The following is a 21,511-nucleotide window of genomic DNA, read 5'->3' on the forward strand; positions in this document are numbered from 1 at the left end:
ATTATTATGTTGTTCCCCTTAAACTAATACAATGTTATGTGCCAATTATATCTCAATAAAACTTGGGTGGGAGGAAGAATTGTTGCTCTTTGGAGGCCATTTGCTCCCCAGTACACACCCCAAAGCCCAGTGCTCTATTGCTTGAGGATTATTTTTGACACTTATTTAATACATAGATTGAAAGACTGTGCCCCTAGAGATTCTGATTCATTAAGGCTGGGGTGAGGCCAGGAAATGTATGTTTTCACAAGCTTCCCAGTGATTCTGATGTAAGGCCAGGATTGAGAGCCATTGGAACAGACGGCCTTTTAAAGTTCCTGAAACGGAGTCCTCGGGACTCATTGGGTGGGCACGTGCTGCCCTCTAGTGCCTCTAGCTGCTTGCTACACTTCTGCGTAGCGCAGTAACCTGCTGTGAAGCGCTGGTGGTCTTGCAGATACTACTCTGGGGTGTGTCCAACTCTTCCTGTCCAACTCTTGGGCATTAATAAAAATGCTAGCATATAAAAATGTTGCTTCTGAATGGAAGAAGCTATGCCTCTGTCCCCATCACCTGAGACATCTAAGGTATTCACTAGTGTTTTCTGAGAATGAGACACAGCAAAACTAAGTAAGGCTTGTGTGGAGGGACAAAATCACATCAGTGTCCTGTCAGGATTTTTCTTTATCGGGCTGTGATATGACCCATGGTGCATATGAATCAGTAATCACGAACAGTTTCCTGAAGAAATTCTACTATTACAGTAATTGTGGCACTGGAGCATTATCATGCAAGCAGGGTCCAGCTTTACCAAGTTTTCTAGAAACAGACGAATCTGAATCCTTTACAGTTGTGTAACCCTCCAGAGTCCACAGAGGCCTTTGATGTACTTCATCTCCCTTGTTTGCCGTTCAGGATACACCACGAGGCAGGAAGGGCAAAGCTGAAGGTCCACACCCACATCATTAAAAGCAACAGTGGCCATCATCACAAAATCTGCAAACAGTAGATGCTGGAGAGGGTGTGGAGAAAAGGGAACCCTCTTGCACTGTTGGTGGGAATGTAAATTGATACAGCCACTGTGGAGAACAGTATGGAGGTTCCTTAAAAAACTAAAACTAGAACTACCATATGACCCAGCCATCCCACTACTGGACATATACCCTGAGAAAACCATAATTCAAAAAGAGTCATGTACCACAATGTTCACTGCAGCTCTGTTTACAATAGCCAGGACATGGAAGCAACCTAAAGTGTCCATCGACAGATGAATGGATAAAGAAGATGTGGCCCATATATACCACGGAATATTACTCAGCCATAAAAAGAAACGAAATTGAGTTATTTGTAGTGAGGTGGATGGACCTAGAGTCTGTCATACAGAGTGAAGTAAGTCAGAAAGAGAAAAACAAATACCGTATGCTAACACATATATATGGAATCTAAAACAAAAACAACAACAACAAAAAACTGGTTCTGAAGAACGTAGGAACAGGACGGGAATAAAGATGCAGACGTAGAGAATGGACTTGAGGACATGGGGATAGGGAAGGGTAAGCTGGGACGAAGTGAGAGAGCGGCATGGACATATATATACACTACCAAAGGTAAAATAGCTAGTGGGAAGCAGCCGCATAGCACAGGGAGATCAGCTCGGTGCTTTGTGACCACCTAGAGGGGTGGGATAGGGAGGGTGGGAGGGGAGATGAAAGAGGGAGGAGATATGGGGATATATGTATACGTACAGCTGATTCACTTTGTCATACAGCAGAAACTAATGCACCATTGTAAAGCAATTATACTCCAATAAAGATGTTAAAAAAAAAAGTGTGTGGACTTCCCTGGTGGTGTAGTGGTTAAGAATACGCCTGCCAATGCAGGGGACACAGGTTCGATCCTTGGTCTGGGAAGATCCCACATGCCACGGAGCAACTAAGCCCGTGTGCAACAGCTACTGAGACTGTGCTCTAGAGCCCACGAGCCACAACTACTGAGCCCGCGTGCAACAACTACTGAAGCCCGTGCGTCTAGAGCCCATGCTCCGCAACAAGAGAAGCCACCACAATGAGGGGCCCGCGCACCGCAGCAAAGACCCAACGCAGCCCAAAATAAATAGATTAAATAAATTAATTTAAGAAAAAAGAAATGATCCATTAAAAAAAGAAAAACGATGGTGTGTTCATTACATGAATGTGCCCTTGTTTAGGAAGACGCTGATCCCACTGTCCTATCCACACAAGCACCCTCTGTCAGTGGGTACCAAATCAATAAATAAACCAGTACTAAAAGTCTGCTCTGCAGAAAGGCATAAGATTGTCATTTGACTCTACCTCAGCTCTGAGACAGAGGAGCAAGGGTGGATAAGTTGCTATAGAGCAGTTTGCAGCATATGGTTTTAACAGTTTGGTGGGATGACAGTGGCTGTGGTTTATCTGTTAAGTAAATAGTATACTCGTTGGAGCTGGTGCCATTGTTGCCAAATTTGGTGATTCTGTCTGGGGCAAAGAGGTCAGGCTAATGGAAGACTAAGCAGTGTTGCAGCAGTAGCTGCAGGAAGCAGGAGCTGGTTGTGTAGGAGATATAGTGTTCTATGCACCTCCTCTTCATTCCATTGGTAACCCTGGGGTTCTGGGATGGCCGAACGAGCAACATCTGACACTGGACCTATAAGACTGAATGAAGTTTATTAATTACCTACATTCATAGTCCAGGGAAGGAGGACCCCAAGCACCACGCAGTGCCATACCGGGTCAGGTTAACGGGAGACTGAGAACCTTTGCAGCAGCATAGAGGCCGGCAGCAGCTGCAGGAAGCTGGAGCTTGGTTTGATAGGAATAACAACAGTAATAAAAGATTCAAGCCACTTTGTACGTATCTTGATCTACTGCTAAAAAGGTGATGCAAGATGCTTTTTCACTGATTATTGTTTACCTGTCATTCAGTGCTCTTTAGTTGGAAAAGTCTTCTCATTCCTGTATTATGGAATTTACAATTCAGGAAAGATGTTGAAATGGCTCAAATTCATCCCGTCTTCAGGGTGAGACTCTTCTTAAATTATCTTAAATGTAAGATCTATTTTGTATTTATTTTGTTCTGTAAAAACAGGGCATTTAAGAAAAGCATTCACGAATCCATTTTTTTGTCAAATTATTTTCAGAATATTCTTCCTTATAGGTAGCAAAAAATCCCCTCATGCTAACGATTGGGTTTTCTTGGCCTTTTGTTTTTTAAATTGTGGTAAAATATACTCAATATAAACTTTACTATTTTAACCACTTTTAAGTGTACTTGTCACTGACATTAAGGACATTCACAGTGCTGTGCAACCATCACCACCATCCGTTTCCAGAACTTTTTCATCATCCCATACAGAAACTTCGTACCCATTAAATAACTCCCTACACCTCTCTTTCCCAACTCCTAGTAAGGCTGGTTCTTGATTCAACTCTTAATAAGGTGGGTTCTTGATTGTGAATTAATCTTGTCTTTGAAACTAGGTTTTTAAGTGTCTTGAGAGCAGGCAGGTAACATAACTCAAATGTCTTTGTACCTTTGACACTGTCCAGCTTAGGGATGAGACTGGGAGGACTCCTTCTTTAACTCTCAGTAAGTTATTTAAAAGAACAGAAGCTATGTCCTTTCCTTGACACATTAATCACTGTTCTTTTCCTGAACCTCTTGATACTGACCACCTGTATTGCCTGTGGCATCAAAACCTTCACCGTCCAAGACTTAACAAGACAATGTGTGCACTGTCCTCTTGTGTGTTTTCTAGTTATCTTCCCAGTACAGGTGATATAGTTCATGGAGTTCCTCTGTAGTAGGAGGAAGAGAGACAGTAGCCACTGTCTGTTTTAGGGCAGACTCAGTTATCTGGGGATAGATGCCAGACTGTTATCTGAAAGAAGAAGGCTGAGCCAACAGGATATAGAGAATAGAGCATGAAAGAGTATTTGCTTCCTGTGACTTGGCACCTTTAGGCTCAGGCTCTGCACTGTGTCACATGAGTTTCTCCTAGACAAATAAAGGTCTGTGATGCTATGCATGACGGGAAACAGGAGGGCTTTGTGATGCAGTCTACTGGTCTGGTTCTGTGCTCTGTGAGGCAGAGATGATAGGTCTAGAATTTGGAGGCATTAGGTTCTAAGACCCTGAAAGCCTAGGAAGCCTAGAAAGGGAGATGGCCAGTGAGGTTTAGATTATGTTGAGGCCTACCTTTATTCTGTGGGATGTTGGATATCCTCTTTACACTTATGGCTGCATCATCATTATTGCATTAATTATTTGGCAAGTGAGAAAGAATTACCAGGATTTAAGATTGGGACCTAACAGGAGCTGCTGCTGGGTAGGGAAACGCTATGATTACGACTGAACCAATTATGTCTTAAACAAGGTTTTATCCCCTCACTGTCTCTTATTACTCTTAACCCCTTACCCCTGTTTTTTTTTTTTTTTTTTTTTTTTAATGGAGGAAGTTTCCTCATTGGATCCCAGAACAGCTTCATATTTGGGTGATTCTTCTGGTTGGTGGACATTTAGGGCCTTGGATGGCTAAAGTCCTTTGGCTACTGTGCCACCCATCCTTTATTCTGTTCCTCCCTTTCTCTTGTCTTATCCTGATCTCTCCACAGAACTTGTTCAGGGAATGGGGGTGGAGGTTTGGAGTATGAAGAGCCTAAAAGTGAATCAGAAATAAGAGGAAGGAAATGATGGTGTGAAAAAGGTAGAGTAGGAAAAAGCAAGGTAGGAGAATGTGTAAAATTGGAACACAGAAAAAGCTAGGGAAATATTTGCAGGTTTTGTCTCAGTTTAGACATGAAGAGAAGAGAGCACCCCAGCTTCACACTCTCTTTTGCCTTTCAGCGTCACCGGAGAGTCAAACAAAGGGCTAAAGATAAAACATCAAGAGGTAACGTCCCAGTCTCTGCTCTGACTTCTCTCCACTGTGGGTGAGGCTCCCATGAACGCTGTCCCTCAATGACCCCTGGTGCCAGGCAAAAAGTGCTCTAACCACTGAAGGCCCAGTTCCCCAAGTGGACAAATTCTTCCAGAAGACTTTTTTGGGTGGGAAATCAGAGCCTGGGAATATTCCAGAATTCTCCACCTTACCCCTGGGAGTGAAGAGGAAGTAGGGGAGTGAGTAAGTAAGGGCTCTGTCCTTAACTGTGTCATGTACTAGTTTTATGACCCAGTGAACGTCGCTTCAGCTCTCAATCTTGTTATCCATAAAATGGGCACGGTGGTGCTGTCTCACTCACAGTGTGGTTGTGAAGGTCACAGGAGATTAGGTCCAGGAGAGCACGTCATACCTGGTTACGTTGTAGTCAGACGTGCGTCAGAGCACTGGCTGTTGGGGTTTGCAGTCTCCTGTCATTCAAAGATCTCCAGCTTCCTGTAGGATGTCCCTGAATCCTCTCCCGTTCCATGTAACACTGTCTCCTGGTTTCTCAGCTAGGAGACTTTCCCGGGAAGAAGCTGAGAAGCCATGGGAGCTGCTGTCTGTCATGAGAAGGTGATCTCTTGCTCTTTGCAGTCTCCCACCTCCCAGCCTGGCCTGTGATCATTTCTCCACTTGGCCTGGGGCAGGGTTGGGGAGGAGCATAATGGCTGGGAGGTAGCCAGACACAGTGGAGCCTGGACACTGGTTGAGGGTTCCCAGAGGAGAGGGTGGGATCAGACGTCTCAGGAGACAGGAGTCCTGCAGTTCTGCTCTGGGCTAGGCTCACGAAGGTCCTGGAATTCAGGATTTGACTAGTGCAGGATTTAAAACTACATGGGTTTTCACTCAACCACAAGACAAGTTAGGAGGCTAGATAATTAAGTGCATAAATCAGTCATCATTTTCATATTCTCTTTACAACTAGACCCTTTCAAGGGCAGACCCCTGGACCCTGCTGACATACCTCCTCTGGTTTTATCTTCAGGGAGGCCAGTTCCTGGGACAGCCCTCGGGCAGGAGCTTGTCATATTATCCCCCTCTTAAGATCTCTAGAGAATAGGGATTGGCTTCCAAGAGATGTTGTGTATGCCCTGTAATCCCCAGAATGCAGAGTTCCCACAAGGACCTTCGTAGCCCCAAGTGAGGCTGACTCCAGGTTCTATCTGGTGATGTTCCTGGTGCTGCACCATCAGGTAACCATGGGCTCCCCCATCTGCCTGGTTGCCTTCTCCTAGTTCAGCTTCTCAGCACAGGTCAGCAGAGAACTCACCCACCTCCCAGGCTCTCAAGGCCCTGCGTTCCTTTCAGTTGTCTGAGACTTTGCCCAACAAGCCCCAGGCTCTCAGCCCAGCACACCATAACTTGCCAAATGACATTTCCCTAGGAAGACAAGTAGATGAGTAAACACCCAGTGGGTGCAGGCCTCAGAGTTTACAGGGCTAAGGGGGGCAGTGTCAATCTCCAGGCCACACACTTGAAAAGAGGCAGATGTCATTCCATGAGTTACAAACGGTTGCCATGTTTCCCTTCCCAGCCAGGACTGGCTTCCTCAGGAGGGGAGCGTGCGGCAGATCCTGTGTGCAGATCCCTGCTGCCAAACCTGCAACGCTGTGGCTCTGGAGATTCAGCAGGTAGTGGTGGGTGAGAACACTGATCTCCCCCACTTCAGGGGGGTCATCGCAGGGCTCTTCTTGCCTAGAGGTTTTGTCCATGTCTAATGTGTCTTTTGAACAGAGTCTGGAGCATGGCCCACACTCCAAAGACCTTTCACTTCCATCTGCTACCCTCACAGTGTCACAGAAATCCTTAACCCAGTCAGCTGCGCAGTCAACTGGTGCAGCCAGCATCCATGATTTCTGGGCTGAACACCTCATGCTAAGGCAGGGATTTCAAGTGCCAGAGGTGCCCAGGGGCCCAGAGACTATGTTTTCTTCAAGGATTGAGGAACCTAGGGTTTCAGTGAAGCTGCAGGAGATGATGCAGAGCAACCTCAACCTTGTCTGTGAGAACCAAGGCCATCAGCCTTTAAATTCCCAGGTCTCTCCGCTGACCCTGAACCAAGAAATTACTACCCTGATACATCCTGTGGCCTTGCAGACGGTCACTGTCCTCCCTGCCCACCTGCCGTCCCTGAGTCCTGAAGTCCTGAGGCTTCTTGAGCTACATGTAAAAAAATGGATGCATTTCCAGAGGTGGGGGTTCCCCAGATGTGTGGAAGAGTCTCTGAGGCAGCTTATGCCAAATCCACCATTATTGTACCAACCTGTATATAACCAACCAGTTTCTTTCATTCAGAATGATACTTCTCAGTTCTCTGTTGAGAGATTTGGGACCATTTCATACCAGAACTGGGGTCCATGTATGGCTGGCCAGCCTACCCAGGCCTTCTGGGTTTCTGAATGGTCCATTATGGACCCAGAACAAATACACTGTTACCAGCAAATCCCAAACCATATGGCTCTTGCCTTGCCCTCTTCAGCCCTTAAGGAATTAAGTGGCCTTTATCTAATGCCTGGGCAACAGGCTAATGACTCAGTGGGCCATGTGCAGCCGAAATATAGCCAGCTATTCTGTGGTCTTCCTTCTCTGCACAGTGAGTCCCTGGGTGACGCCTTCTTGGGTTCTCAAGGCCTCTCCATGAATGAGAACATGTCCAAGCCCCGCTTAAAGGACCCTTTTTTTTTGCATTTTTTTTGCATTTTTTAAATTAGTTTCTGCTTTATAACAAAGTGAATCAGTCATATATATACATCTGTTCCCACATCCCTTCCCTCATGCATCTCCCTCCCTCCCACCCTCCCCATCCCACCCCTCCAGGCGGTCACAAAGCACCGAGCTGATCTCCCTGTGCTCTGTGGCTGCTTCCCACTATCTATCTACCTTACGTTTGGTAGTGTATATATGTCCATGCCTCTCTTTCGCTTTGTCACAGCTTACCCTTCCCCCTCCCCATATCCTCAAGTCCATTCTCAAGTAGGTCCCATTCTTCCCGCAGCAGCATGCCAGGAGGCAGCTGGAATTCCACCTCCAGAGACAGTTGATTCACCACCGCCGGGGCCTGCCACAGAAGATCCAACAGTCCATTCAGTTGTTCCTGTCCCCCACTAACCAGCAGACTATGTCCCGGAGCAGCACATCCCTAGAGAGTGTGAATGGTCCCCGGCCTACATCTCTAGAGGCCACTGGGGCTGATGACCCATTCTCACCCATTGTGGACCCAGTGACAGTCCCCATGCCACACTTGTTTGACCAGACCAAGGCAATATTGCAGAGCCATATCGACTCCAAATGTGGGCAGATTCACCAGGGCAACATCCCTGCCTGTGTATATAGCTCTTGGGAGTGCATAATTCCTGGGGGCCTGGAAGTGGCTCCCTTCACCTGCATCCCAGAAAGCAAGCCCCTGGAACTACAGGCAGCAAGTGACTCGGACCTACAACAGAAAATTACACCCTGGATGCCAACGGCCCTTGATCAGCAGCAACAAACCTCACCAGATGCTGTCATTGAACGTCCTAAGCTGCTCCGAGCCCTGTCCGAGGGAGCCATTGAGAAACTGGAGACAACTTTACGGCACAAATGTCTGGCCTTCTTGTTAGGGCTGCCGGCTCTTTATTATGTGGCTCCCTCTAGGGTCATGGCCCCAGCAGTCACTTCCCAAGCTATGATCACAGAGATGGTACCTAGGCCTATCAAATTCCCAACAGAACCTCTGACTCAGATGACCTCACCTGAAGAGCAGGGTCTAAGTCCTGGGTCAGGCTTTCAAGATGCCAACAAGGCTTGTGCAGACATTGCAGATGAATTCCAGGCTGAAGTGCAGGTGGAAGAAGTAATTGAGATGGTGCCTCTAGAAAGTCAGACAGAGCCTGCGAGGCCCTCCTCACTTGGAGAACACATCTTGGCCAAACTAAATTTCCATCTGAGAAATAAGAGGCTAGAGATACAACTGGGAATTCCCATAAAGGCGAGGAAGTCCAGGAAACAACTTGTAGCAACCTCAGAGAACATATGCACACAGGAGTCTCTTGGGAGTCTAAACAACCAAGGAAACACACTGCTCCAGGAACTCCCCATCCCACGAGATATGCCACGTGCCCCAGATCCAGAATGCCTCTATCTCAAAGAACAGCTGGCCACTGAGTTGAAGGCAGTGTATCAGAAACAGGAGCAACCCAGTTCCAGTGCAGTATCCCATGGTTCTGTCCACTGGGCTTCCAATATCTCTCAACCCAGTGGGGACCTGACAGAGGCCCAGGTGCTTTGTGGTCAGCTGGAGGCCAGTGTGAACAACCACAGCCTGAAGGAGCCCTGGAGCCCTGAGCCCCAAAGCCCTGACAAGAGCAAGGACTTAGCCCAAGTACCCACACTGGCAGAAAAGAGAGAGGAACCAGGCAAACCCAAATCGGCCGGGGGCCACAGAGAAGGGGATGCTGCGTTTGCAGTCTCCTCCACAAGAAAGAAAAGCCACTCTGCTGAAACCGAGAGGCCAGAAGGGATGCTTCTGAATGGGACACCCTGCAGCCCCTGGCGACGGAGACATCGCTTTCACCCTGGTGCTCCCTGTCAACACTGCCCCCAGCATCGCCCTCAGCTTAAACTCCCAGAGCTACCTCCTGGAGTCCCTGGGGGGAAAGACTCTGAGAAGAATGACCTGCAAGACAGTCAAGCCAAGCTCAATGTCATCCTCAAACCAGCAAGGGTTCCTGAGAATGCCCAGCCTGTGGTGCCTCAGGTATCACAGGGCCAGCCTTTCCTGGGCCAACTCACTCCGGGTAAGCCGTTGCAGGGCCAAAGTTTACAAGGTCAGGTTTTTCAGGGGCAGGTGATGCAAGGCCGTACTCAAAAGAGGCCCAGCTTTTCAGAATCTGGCTGGAGAAATAAGATGAAATCTTTTCTGCACTTTATTAACCCCAAGACAAAAGGCAAAGGGCATGAGGAGTCCATGTCCTCCACATCTGAGAAAGTGGCCAACCCCAGAAAAGAAAATGTGGAAAAGAGGCTGGCTTCAGCCAGAAGTCCCAAGGGGCAAACTAAGATGGAGAAGACAAGAGGGGACCCTAAGGCCCAGTTTCCGCCCACTGAGAAGCAGGTGGGCTTGGCGTTCTTGGATGTGCCCCACTCCCCAGACAGTAAGCTCCGGCACCGCCCCCGCTCCCATCAACTCCACTCTGCCTCAGTCCTGGGCATCCCCTGCCGCTGCCCTCGGCACTGCACTGTCCTCGAGTGGCTTGTGTCACCCAACCAGGGAACCCACCCTAATTCCCAACTCTCACCTCGGAGGGAAGCACTGGTCTGCTCAAGAAGACCCAGCTCAGTCAAGAGACTTCGTAGTCTATCCAACGTCAGCATTCCTTGAAGAGGACTGCTACTGTCATTTTCATTGACGTGCAGGTGGACAGAGGTGCCACCCAGAATACACTGTGTGTCTCTAAGTAGAGAGGTGTGCATCTGCTCCTTCTCTCCACTGCGGTGCGTTCAGGGAAGGCATAAGGGAGGTAAATGTCCTTCCTATCTGGGGAAGGGGCTTTAACCCACACTTAAGCTGCGTAGCATTCCACCCCACCCCCACCCTGGACTATGGGTAAAGGGACTTGAACAGAGAGGGAAGGCCCTTGTCTAAGGTACATTGAAGGTAGAGGTCAGGCTTGAATTTTATCATGGTGTCCTTCGGCCCAGAGGAGCAATGTGGACATGAGGCTAGAACTGTCAAGGAGGAGTGGCCAGGAATCTCACAGGCAAAATTCACTGATGACTTCTATATGTGCCCACACTCTGGAAGGGAGGTTTTTAGGAGAGTGCCAGTGTTCCAGCCTTGAGCAGGTGCTTTGTGTTTATCAACAGCATATAGGTAATATGACAACCGTCAAAAGCAAATGATAGAGTCTCCCCTCTCTGCTCCCTGTTGATTATTGGTTAGATATTTCTGGAGAACTCACTTGGGAGGCCGCTGTAGCTCTCTTGCCTCTATCCCACCTCCACTGTCTATCAGCTGCATGGACTGAATGACACTGGGAATGAAGATCACAGTAGAACATGGAGAGGGGCTGGTCCCCACTCCCAAGGGTAGGCAGGGAGAGCATGTAGATGGAGGTCTGAATATCTGGGGTAGAAGTTGACATGTTCCTGAAGAGGGCATGATAAGAGAAAAGGCTGGTTAGCTGTGCACTCTAAAGAACCTTGAGCCAGGAAGCCAACCCAATACCCAAGTGCTTTTAGGGGATGGAGATGAATAAACTGAGTTTTGGTCTGTTGTCCATAGTGTGATGAAGAGCAGTGAGTTGAGCCTTGTTTTCAAAGGCAATGCATATTAATTTACAATTTCTGAATACTCACCCTCAACCCCACAAAACTGTTTTCCAGTGTCAGGGATTGGTATAACTATAAATCTGTGTTTTTGCTCAGCTCAAACATGAAGTCAATGACTGTGTTCTAATCTTGATATATCTCAACTTTGCCCCCTTTTTTCTGTGTTTACTGCCTCTGCTTGTTAGATTACTCATCCATTCTTGCCTAAATAATACAATAGTGTCTCATATCCCCAGGGCTTAGGATAGCATAATAATACCTTAATAGTACTTGAATTGAAAGTCTGGGCTTAGGAGGCAGACAAATCATTACATTAGTATGATGAGTGCTATGGAATAGGGAATGCTGACACACAGTTACTGGGTACTCAGCTCATGAGGACCTCAGGTCACAATAAAAATAACCTTGATTATGCTGTACACCTTAAACTTATACAGTGCTGTATGTCAATTATATCTCAAAACTGGACAAAAAAGAATTTAAAAAATAATTTTGAGAAATATCTTACACTCGGTTAAAATATTTACTTACTATATGCAAGGGACCATAGCTAACATGACAAAGACACAGGACTTGCACAATGGAGCTCATGATTGCATGGGATACTCTCACATGCCCAAATTGTCTAATCAACACATATACTTGAATGTCTAATATTCATCTCAAACTATAGAACAATGAACTCCTGATTCCCTGCTCCAAGCCATCATCTAATTACACGTATGAAACAGTCTCCAATCACAGTATTCCCAACATCACTTAATGGCAGCTCCATCTTTCTAGTTGTTCAGGACAAAAACATTGGTGTCATCCTTGACATTGTTTCCCTAACTGTCCATATCCAGTCCATCCTGTTGTCTCTACCTTCTGAAATGAATTCAGAACACGATGATTTCTCTCACTCACTCTGCTGCTGTGATTCCTGCAGTAGCGTCATAACGAATCTCCCAGCTTCTGCCTGAGACCATACTTCCAACAGTCTATTCTCAGCACAGAAATTTGATGGTCCTCAGGGAAGGTCCTGGCTGTAGAAGACTAGATAGAAAGATAGATTAAGATTGAATGATGATGATGATGATGATGAAGATGAATATGAAGGAGGAAGAGGAGGAGAAGAATGAAAGAAAGGAAGGAAAAGAAGGAAGGAAGGAAGAAAGAGAAAGAGAGGGAGGGAGAGAAGGAAGGGAGGAAGATACGTAAAACCATGAGACTGGATGAGATCACCAAGGCAATGATTGTAAATGAAGGGAAGGTCTAAAGACAGGCTCTGGGATACCTCAACATTAAGAATTTGGAGGACAAAGGAACGAATAAGCAGAGACTGAGAAGTAGCAGCCAGTGAGGTAGGAGGAAAACCAGGAGAGTGTGGCATACTGGAAGGCAAGAGAGGAAAGTATTTCAAGGAGAAAGTGATCAACTGCGTGAAAAGTCGCCAATCCGCCAAGTAAGATGACTCAGAGTTGATCGTTAGATTTAACAACACAGAGATCATTCATGGCCTTGAGAAGAATAGGTGAGAAGTGGAGGTAAAAGCATGACGGGAGTGGATTCGAGAGAGAGGAAGAGCAATTGGTGATAGCAAGTGTAATCAACTGCTTTAGGGAGCTTTGTTCCACAGAGGGGCAGAAAAATGAGATAGCATCAAGAGGGCTTTTTAAAGGTAGGAGATCCAGCATGTTGGATGTTGACGGAAAAGATCCAGTCTAGAGGAATAAACTGATGATGGAGGAGAGAGAGGGGGAAATGCTAGAGCAATGTTGTGGTGCAGAAGTAACATAAGAGGAGTGAGTCACAGGTTGAAGGGTTGGCCTTGGCTAAAAGCACAGACGTTTCATTGATGGTAAGTAGAGACAAGGTGACAGTAATGTGGAGGGACTCTGTGTCTCATGAGAAGAGTGGTTTTTCTACAATTAAGAGAGCAGGGCAAATACCTAAGGGGGTGAATGAGGAACTGGGAAGGATCATGGCTGGGGGGAGGGGCTGATCCATAGAGCCAAAGCCGGAGACAAAAAGGACTTCTGGAAGTTGCCATGGCAAGGTTTTTTATTAGGGCCTAAGGAGTTGATGGCAGCATGTGAGCCCAGGTGGGCAGAACAAAGAGTTGAAGTTGGTGATCACGTGGTAACAGGTATGGCATCCTAGTGTTCAGCCGGGAACCAGGGAGTTTTGGTGTTTGGAGGAGAGAACTGGGAAGCAGAAAGACAAAGAGGCTGCCCCGAGTGGTTGGGAGGGAACTCTGGACACCTCATTTCTCTCAGAAGTTGGCACCTCTGTAGTCCCACTTTCTGACCTACCACAGAGGAGAGAGTAAGGGCAGAAAGCGCTGTGGCTTCCTCATGGTGTGGTATGGGGGACTGTGGGATGCCCCCGCCTCAGTGTTTCCTAAGGAAACCCAAGATGGCTCAACATACCATCAAACCAGGAGGTGGGGGCAGGAATCTCTTCCTCTGATAGGACTCAGCACTTAGCACAGTGTATCCACTGCTAGCAGGATGCAGAAAAGCCAGATGGGAAGAAGCATGAATGTGTCCCTCCTCTGAATGGTGATTCTGTGCCTAAGGGTTGGGGGCCCAGCCCCTGGGCGTAGAGAGATGAGCTGGAACCAAGACCTTCAGGATTCTCAAGTCTCAGCAGAGTTAAGAGCTGAGAGAAGACAGGGTCAGAGCCTATAATTCACGCAGGATGTTGTAGAGGGATGAAGCCTTGCTCATTCCATCCTGTAACCCTAGCACAAGCCCCACCTTCCAGCTCCCCCTAGGCTCAAGAGGTAAAATCAGAATGAAAACTCTCATGGCAGGGCACAAACTCAAGTATTTACTCTTCCAGAATTGGTGGTAGATTCTAGGAGTACATCAATGCTTGCCTGGGAACTTTGGAGTTTCCTCTGCCCTCTGAGGTACCACATTGTCATGGCGAAAGGTTTTGACCTTCTGGAGCCCTTCTCCTGGTCTCTGAGGAAAGCAATTCAGAATTCTGTAGAGAGAATTTAAGGCAACTGCCTTCCTGCAGTGGAGGAGAATGGCTTCTCCACAAAATCACTTCTGTGAAACACTAAGTCCTAGCGAACAGGGAGCATGGCTGCTTCCTTTTTGTACCTCCTCACTGCAGCCCACACAGAGAGGGCAACAAACACAGGACGGGCACAGGAATAAACCCCACAGAGATGCTGCATCCTGCACCATGTGAGAGAACAATAAGGATAATCTTATTTTAATAAGCCAATTCCTCTTAAATTTTATAAATATTTATAACACAAAAGTGTACAGATTTTTACACAAAATATCATGGGTTTGATTCTCATCAACATTTCTAGTCTTAATTTCTAGGATTAAAATCTGTTAACTCAAAAAGAAAACAATTTAAAATAACAGATTATCCTTGTGATTCTAACTTAAAGTATATAATTATATAAATGTTTTATTCATGTAAGCTAGGATTTACATCCTCACCACTCTGAGGTCTTTCTCCTCCTCCATGCAAACACGGTAAGAAAATGACTGATTAGTATAACTCAATTACCAGTAAACAGGTGAATGCCTAATTTCTGGGTGCTGTTTCCTTTTGTTTCCCAGCTATCTCACTTTCCCTGGAGGTATTATGTACTTTCACACCTATATGTGTTTCTTCAGGCTTTTCTAGACACCCATTTCTGCTTGGAAAAACTTAACCCATCCTTTAAGGCACAACGGAAATGTGCCCTTGGCTGACGTTTTCCCCCTCCTCCTCTAGAAGCAGGGTTTTCTATGTCCTCTGTGGTGTTCTGCTTTCCCTGCCCTGAAATAGGTATGTATGACTGCCAATGGTAGGATCATGCATCCATAAAGGCACAGTGTCCGGTCCATACTAATCACTTAATACATGTTAACTTGAGCTAACCTAATGGGTTAAATTGGCATGAGGTAAATATGCTGACCAGCTAGATAAGAGATTACTCGGCCAACTCTTATTTAGGATCCCATAGAATCATAGATATTTGAAAGATAATCTAGCTGTGGTTCATATTTTTGTGTTTTATGGAGAATTTAATTTGAAGAAAGGTTTCTATGGCATAAAAGAGCATGAAAGCCACTGATTCTGGACAAACTATTTTCAGATGAGTAAATTGAAGATTTTTTAATATAAAAATCTAGGTAATCTGATTTGAAAAATTAAAAGACCCAGCAATAAGGTTTTGTTTTTTCATTCTTGAAAACTGTCAGTCTTCTGGAACTCACTCCAGTTTGCCACAGTCCTCACCATTCCCTAAAGTGTCCCTGATGCAGAAGCTAAGTATCGAGAGTAGCACTAAACTCCCAAAATGATGAGTCTGGCATACCATGGAAATACACCTGACCTTCTCCCTGCATTTGTGTTACTTGCCTGTCACTGAAGGCAATTGAACTTGAGTCCTCAGATTTGCAATAGATGTGTTTCTATGAAGTATTGGGGAAAATATTGTTTACAAATTAAACTTTATCTGAAATGTATGCAGTTTGCTAATCAGAGGAATCAACTGTAACTATAAACTAATTCTTTTGTACATCAAATGAGCACACTTGATTAAATTTCTGTTCCCTTGACAAGAGCTACATCTTAGCCTGGCATATAATTCTGAGAGCTCAGCTTGTCCTATTAAAATTCTGTAAAAATTTCTTTCTTTTATTATCATGACATTTACTTTTGCACAGGAGAAGCTTGGGTTCAGTGTGATTATTCTTCCTTTGCAAGTAATCTTTTTGTTTGGCTTTCTTTTCCTGCATGGATAAGATCATAGTTCTTACAGTTTTTATCACGAAAATAAAACTGTTGCCAAGAAAATAAAACTGTTGCCAAGTTGAAGACTGAACAACATTAAATTAATTTTTGCCAGGTGCATGGTGAGGTCATTAGAGCTGTAGGTTTGGAACTTTTTTTTTCACCCTAGCAAGTTTTCCTTTGTGCATATAGTTTTAAAAAACTTTTATTGGTGTATCGATTTCATATAAAATTTATACATGCTAAGTGGTAAACAGTTCAATGATTTTTGGTTTCAGAACATTTTCATCATCCCCCAAAGTCCCTTTGTCCTCATTTGCAGTTAATCACTGCTCCCACTCACCCCAGCCCTAGCCAAGCTTGAGCCAGAAATATACTTGTCCCAGTTATGACCTCAACCTTGGGCAGGTATTGGCCCTCCTTAATCACTCATCACTGAGGTCATCACCTCCAACAACAACGCCTTTGGATATAGGTGTTGCCAACCACTCCACATGGAGTGAACTCCCTTCCACCAAAGCACAGCCTGCCTGCTGCCCTGGCAGAACCTTACTGAGCTGAAGGGGTTGGGGAGTGATTGGAGCTGCTTCAGCCGAGAATGCGTCAGACTCCCACTGTTGCTACTTAAAGTTCACCTGTTTTTTTTTTTTTTTCTTTTTGTGGTATGCGGGCCTCACTGTTGTGGCCTCTCCCGTTGCGGAGCACAGGCTCCGGACGCGCAGGCCCAGCGGCCACAGCTCACAGGCCCAGCCGCTCCGCGGCATATGGGATCCTCCCAGACCGGGGCACGAACCCGTATCCCCTGCATCAGCAGGCGGACTCTCAACCACTGCGCCACCAGGGAGGCCCTCACGTGGTTTTTAAGCACAAATGTTTCACAGATGATTGTTTGCACTTGTTTTGGGGAAAAGGATTTGCTGACCTCCTCAGCCATTAGCCAGGAGGCTCACTTTTATGTTGTTTTTCTCAATGATAGATTGGAACTTTGTAATCTATGGCTATCTCTTTTTATCATATCTTTATCTCTGTTCCTTCTGCTCTGCAGTGCCTTTGAGATGGGCTTTAGTTAGCTATTGCAAGGTTAGATTTCTTTAAGTTTGTGTTGTCCTTGCTCTCTACCTTTTTACATCACTCTGGCATCTCAGTTCTATTTTTACTGTTTTTTTAAAATTAATTTTATAAAGTTACTTTCTTCTGTGTTTTTGCAAATGTGCTTTAAAAGTTTTTATCTGATTTCATAGTATTAATAAGAATAATTTTTCTCTGTATTTTTGGAGCAAGAATATTCTTTGATTTTCAAATGCTGCATGTTATATAATTTTCCTGATTACTCAACTTTGAACAAAGAAGATACATTCCGGTCTGATATTTGCCAGCTGATAGGACCCATATTCTATTTGGAGTTTCTCACCATCCACCAATGTACCATCAGAATTCTCTTTCAGGAAATAAGCTAGAGGCCAAGCAGATGCACACATCCCTAGCATTTAAGTTTTAATATCTAGAAGACATTTATTCAGTTCAACATTACTTTATTGAGGCATGACTTTGTTCCCATTGCCTGGTTTTCGAACTATGAGATAGTATATTTGTTACTGAAAACTTTGAATCAGCATGAAGCTCTTGCTTTGCTGGAAGTAGAGCATGGGGAATCCAGTCTCCAAAGTGGATTGCTTCCTCTTTCTGCCCCCACCTACTCATGCCTTGACACCACAGGGTACAATATTGATGGGCCCTTGAGCTCATGGCCAAGTTCAGTCACTGGGCATTATAGGAATCCAGAGTGAATCTAGGAATGAGACACTGAAGAATCCTCAGGGAAGAATTTCCTTAGGGAGGAAGATTCCCCTCAGGAACTAGGTCTCTAATATAATGGTTCATGTTTGTGGTTGTGTTGCTGTCTTTCAAAGACACTCATATGAGCTCACTGGCCCAACCGCATTACAGTTAGAACTAATTCCTCCCAATGACTAAAAAACACCATTGATATCATTGATTTATATCTTTAGTTTCCTCTGCTATTGTGTTTTCCTACCACATTGGTATTAAGTCGGAGGGGAAAATTAGCAACCTGCTACCATATACTAAAAATATCCAAATATTGGCTAACTAATGAAATGTTTTCATGTTCAGAGGGAATTTTTTTCTATGACCCTTAAGATTTTTAGCTTAAATCCCTGAAAAATACATTTTCTGCTCTAGTTTATATACACAGAAATATCTTGGCGGAGTGTGTGCTAGCGCAGTGAATATCAAATTTTAATATACAGTGCTTCTAAAACTTTAATGTGTGTATGAATCCCCTGGGGATGCTGTTAAAATGCAGATCCTGCAGTTCTCACAGGCTCCCTGGTGATGTGGATACCACTCTTAAGAGCACTACGGTGCTAGAAGAGCTGGCATGCGATGTCCATGATTTGGAGCCCAAATCACTCATATTAGAATTACCATTCAGGAAGGCACAAACAGGGAAAATTCTGCAACATCTCCATTGCCAGACTCACCAAGGGCCTAGTGCTCTGTGACCCCTGCCTCCAAAGCAGAGACTGTCACCAAAGAATTACTCCATCAATATTCATGTGCCATTTCACGTTCAGATATGACCTTTTTATCTGGGAGGAGACTGTTAGAGTAAGGAGGTGGCAACTAGAGATATGACTTATCATTTTCATGACACCAATAATATTTATTTGCTTATTTTATTTATTTATTTAGTTGCCCTGGGTCTTAGTTGTGGCTTGTGGGCTCCTTAGTTGTGGCTCGCCAGCTCCTTAGTTGTGGCACATAGGCTCCTTAGTTGTGGCATGTGAACTCTTAGTTGCAGCATGCATGTGGGATCTAGTTCTCTGAGCAGGGATCGACCCTGGGCCCCCTGAATTGGGAGCAGAGTCTTAACCATGGCGCCACCAGGGAAGTCCCTTATTTGTTGATATTTAAAAAGCTTCTAAAAGTTTGAGTTTGTTGTGTGCATAGCAGGTGGTGTCATAAAAATTCAGACAGTCCTCTGAGGCCATGGGTACAGGAGGAGGAGATTATAGAGCTCCAAAAAGGATTTCTGAAAAGAATGCAATAATAGCCAAGGGTGTATTTGGAGCTATGGGAAAAGAAACTATGGTTAAAAAGGTTGGCTCTGCTCTAGAAGAGCTGAATTGTTGATGTTTTAGCATTCAATAAAAATAAATACCCTTATTGATTTGGAAGATTTTACAGTGAATAAAAATGAATGCCCCGGGACTTCCCTGGTGGTGCGGTGGTTAAGAATCCACCTGCCAATGCAGGGGACACGGGTTCGAGCCCTGGTCCGGGAATATCCCACATGCCACAGAGCAACTAAGCCCGTGTACCACAGCTACTGAGCCTGCGCTCTAGAGCCCGTGAGCCACAACTACTGAAGCCTGCACGCCTAGAGCCCATGCTCCGCAACAAGAGAAGCCACCACAATGAGAAGCCTGTGCACCGCAACAAAGAGTAGCCCTGCCCGCCGCAACTAGAGAAAGCCCGTGTGCAGCAATGAAAACCCAATGCAGCCAAAAATAAATAAATTTAAAATAAATAAATAATTAAATAAATGCCCCTATTGATTTGGACGATATGTTGTAGAATACCCCTCAAAATAGATTCCGTTGTAGTCTTTTGTAGTCTTTTGCATGGTGTTAAATCAGAGTTAATTTTCAGGATAAGACTGCTTTTATTCCCTTGACTGCTTGTCATCCACTATATTCTACACCTCTCCTCCAGCATAATTACTTTCTTAGTCTAATATTTTCTTTGGAGAATCTTCATGATCGACAATTTAAGTTTTGGGTTATGCTGTAGCTCAGAATTACTAGGCATTTAGCTAGAAATGCCTAAAGAGTAAACTTGAGCCCTCACATAAAACAAAGATAATGGTGTCATTTTCAGGGATAGCACCATCTGAAACTAGCCTGCTGGGATTATTTGTCCAGTGGGTACAGGTAGGAAAGTAATGTGCCCAGGAAGCGTTAAAGGCCTTAGATGTTTGGAAAAAGCAGATTAACACAAGTACCACTGACACCAATTCTATAGCCTTGGACAAATCATTGTAGTGGTTTTGTCTGTTTTTTATTGGAGAATAATTGCTTTACAATGTTGTGTTATTTTCTGCTGTACAATGAAGTGAATGAGCTATATGTATACATATATCCCTTCCCTCTTGGACCTCCCGCCCCCCCCATCTAGATCATCATCTAGATCATCACAGAGCACCGAGCTGAGCTCCCTCTGCTATACAGCAGGTTCCCACTAGCTATCTATTTTACACATGGTAGTGTATTCATGTTAAACCTAATCTCCCAATTCATCCCACCCTCCCCTTTCCTCCCTGTGTCCACATGTCCATTCTCTACATCTGCATTTCTATTCCTGCCCTATAATTATGTTCATCTGTATCATTTTTCTAGATTCCACATATATGCGTTAATATACGATATTTTTCTCTTTCTGACTTATTTCACTCTGTATGACAGATTCTAAGTCCATCCATATCGTTACAAATGACCCAATTTCATTTCTTTTTATGGCTGAGTAATACTCCATTATATATATGTACCACATCTTTATCCATTCATCTGTCGATGGACATTTAAGTTGCTTCCATGGCTATTGTAAATAGTGCTGCAATGAAATTGGAGTGCATGTGTCTTTTTTTTTTTTTTTTTTTTTCTGTACGCGGGCCTCTCACTGCTGCGGCCTCTCCCGTTTCGGAACACGGGCTCCAGACATGCAGGCTCAGCGGCCATGGCTCACGGGCCCAGCCGCTCCGCGGCATGTGGGATCTTCCCGGATCGGGGCACGAACCCGTGTCCCCTGCATCGGCAGGCGGACTCTCAACCACTGCGCCACCAGGGAAGCCATGTCTTTTTGAATTATGGTTTTCTCAGGGTATATGTCCACTAGTGGGATTGCTGGGTCATATGGTAGTTCTATATTTAGTTTTTTTTTTTTTTTTTTTTTTGCTGTACGCGGGCCTCTCACTGCTGTGGCCTCTCCCATTGTGGAGCACAGGCTCCGGACGCGCAGGCTCAGCGGCCATGGCTCGCGGGCCCAGCCGCTCCGCGGCATGCGGGATCTTCCGGGACCAGGGCACGAACCCGTGTCCCCTGCATCGGCAGGCAGACTCTCAACCACTGCGCCACCAGGGAAGCCCCTATATTTAGTTTTTTAAGGAAACTCCATACTGTTCTCCATAACTAAAAATTAGATTGCACTTATGTCTTAAAATAGGTCAGCTCGTTAGGATAATGTTCAAGTTTTGTATATCCTCTACCAAAAAAAACAATCTTTTAAGTATCTTTTGTCTTGCTTTTGTCTTACTTCTGTATCATTCGGATAAAGCATCGTCCAGTGGACCCTGCCCCAGCTGATCCAACTTCTGACTTCAGTCAGCAAGGTTTTTTTTGCTTTTTCTTAAATATTTATTTATTTATTTGGCTGCATTGGGTTTTCGTTGCGGCATGTGGGATCTTTCATTGCACTGCAAGTTGCAGCGTGGGCTCTTCATTGTGGTACACGGGCTTCTCTCTAGTTGTG

At 45.2% G+C, this 21,511-nt stretch overlaps 2 protein-coding genes and 1 long non-coding RNA gene across 4 annotated transcripts in view; all 3 read left to right on the forward strand.

Annotated features, from left to right (window-relative positions):
• LOC308619425 overlaps positions 1-21,511 on the forward strand; it is a 930,003-nt gene that overhangs the window by 705,112 nt on the left and 203,380 nt on the right. The window lies entirely within an intron of this gene.
• Positions 4,795-10,507, forward strand: LOC308618788 (protein SPATA31F1-like; the record flags this gene model as incomplete). Its single annotated transcript, XM_081237059.1, has 4 exons — positions 4,795-4,888; positions 5,431-5,491; positions 6,453-6,555; positions 7,914-10,507. 4 exons carry the CDS (start codon positions 4,795-4,797, stop codon positions 10,275-10,277), a joined length of 2,622 nt encoding a protein of 873 aa, XP_081093185.1. The 3' UTR covers positions 10,278-10,507.
• LOC308618789 (protein SPATA31F1-like) lies at positions 6,549-7,895 on the forward strand (the record flags this gene model as incomplete). Its single annotated transcript, XM_081237060.1, has 2 exons — positions 6,549-7,528; positions 7,881-7,895. The coding sequence occupies exons 1-2, from the start codon at positions 6,629-6,631 to the stop codon at positions 7,893-7,895; spliced, it is 915 nt and encodes a 304-aa protein (XP_081093186.1). The 5' UTR covers positions 6,549-6,628.

Source organism: Mesoplodon bidens (genome assembly GCF_964165515.1).
Source record: "Mesoplodon bidens genome assembly, chromosome: 6".
In the NCBI taxonomy this organism is placed as follows: Eukaryota; Metazoa; Chordata; class Mammalia; order Artiodactyla; family Ziphiidae; genus Mesoplodon; species Mesoplodon bidens.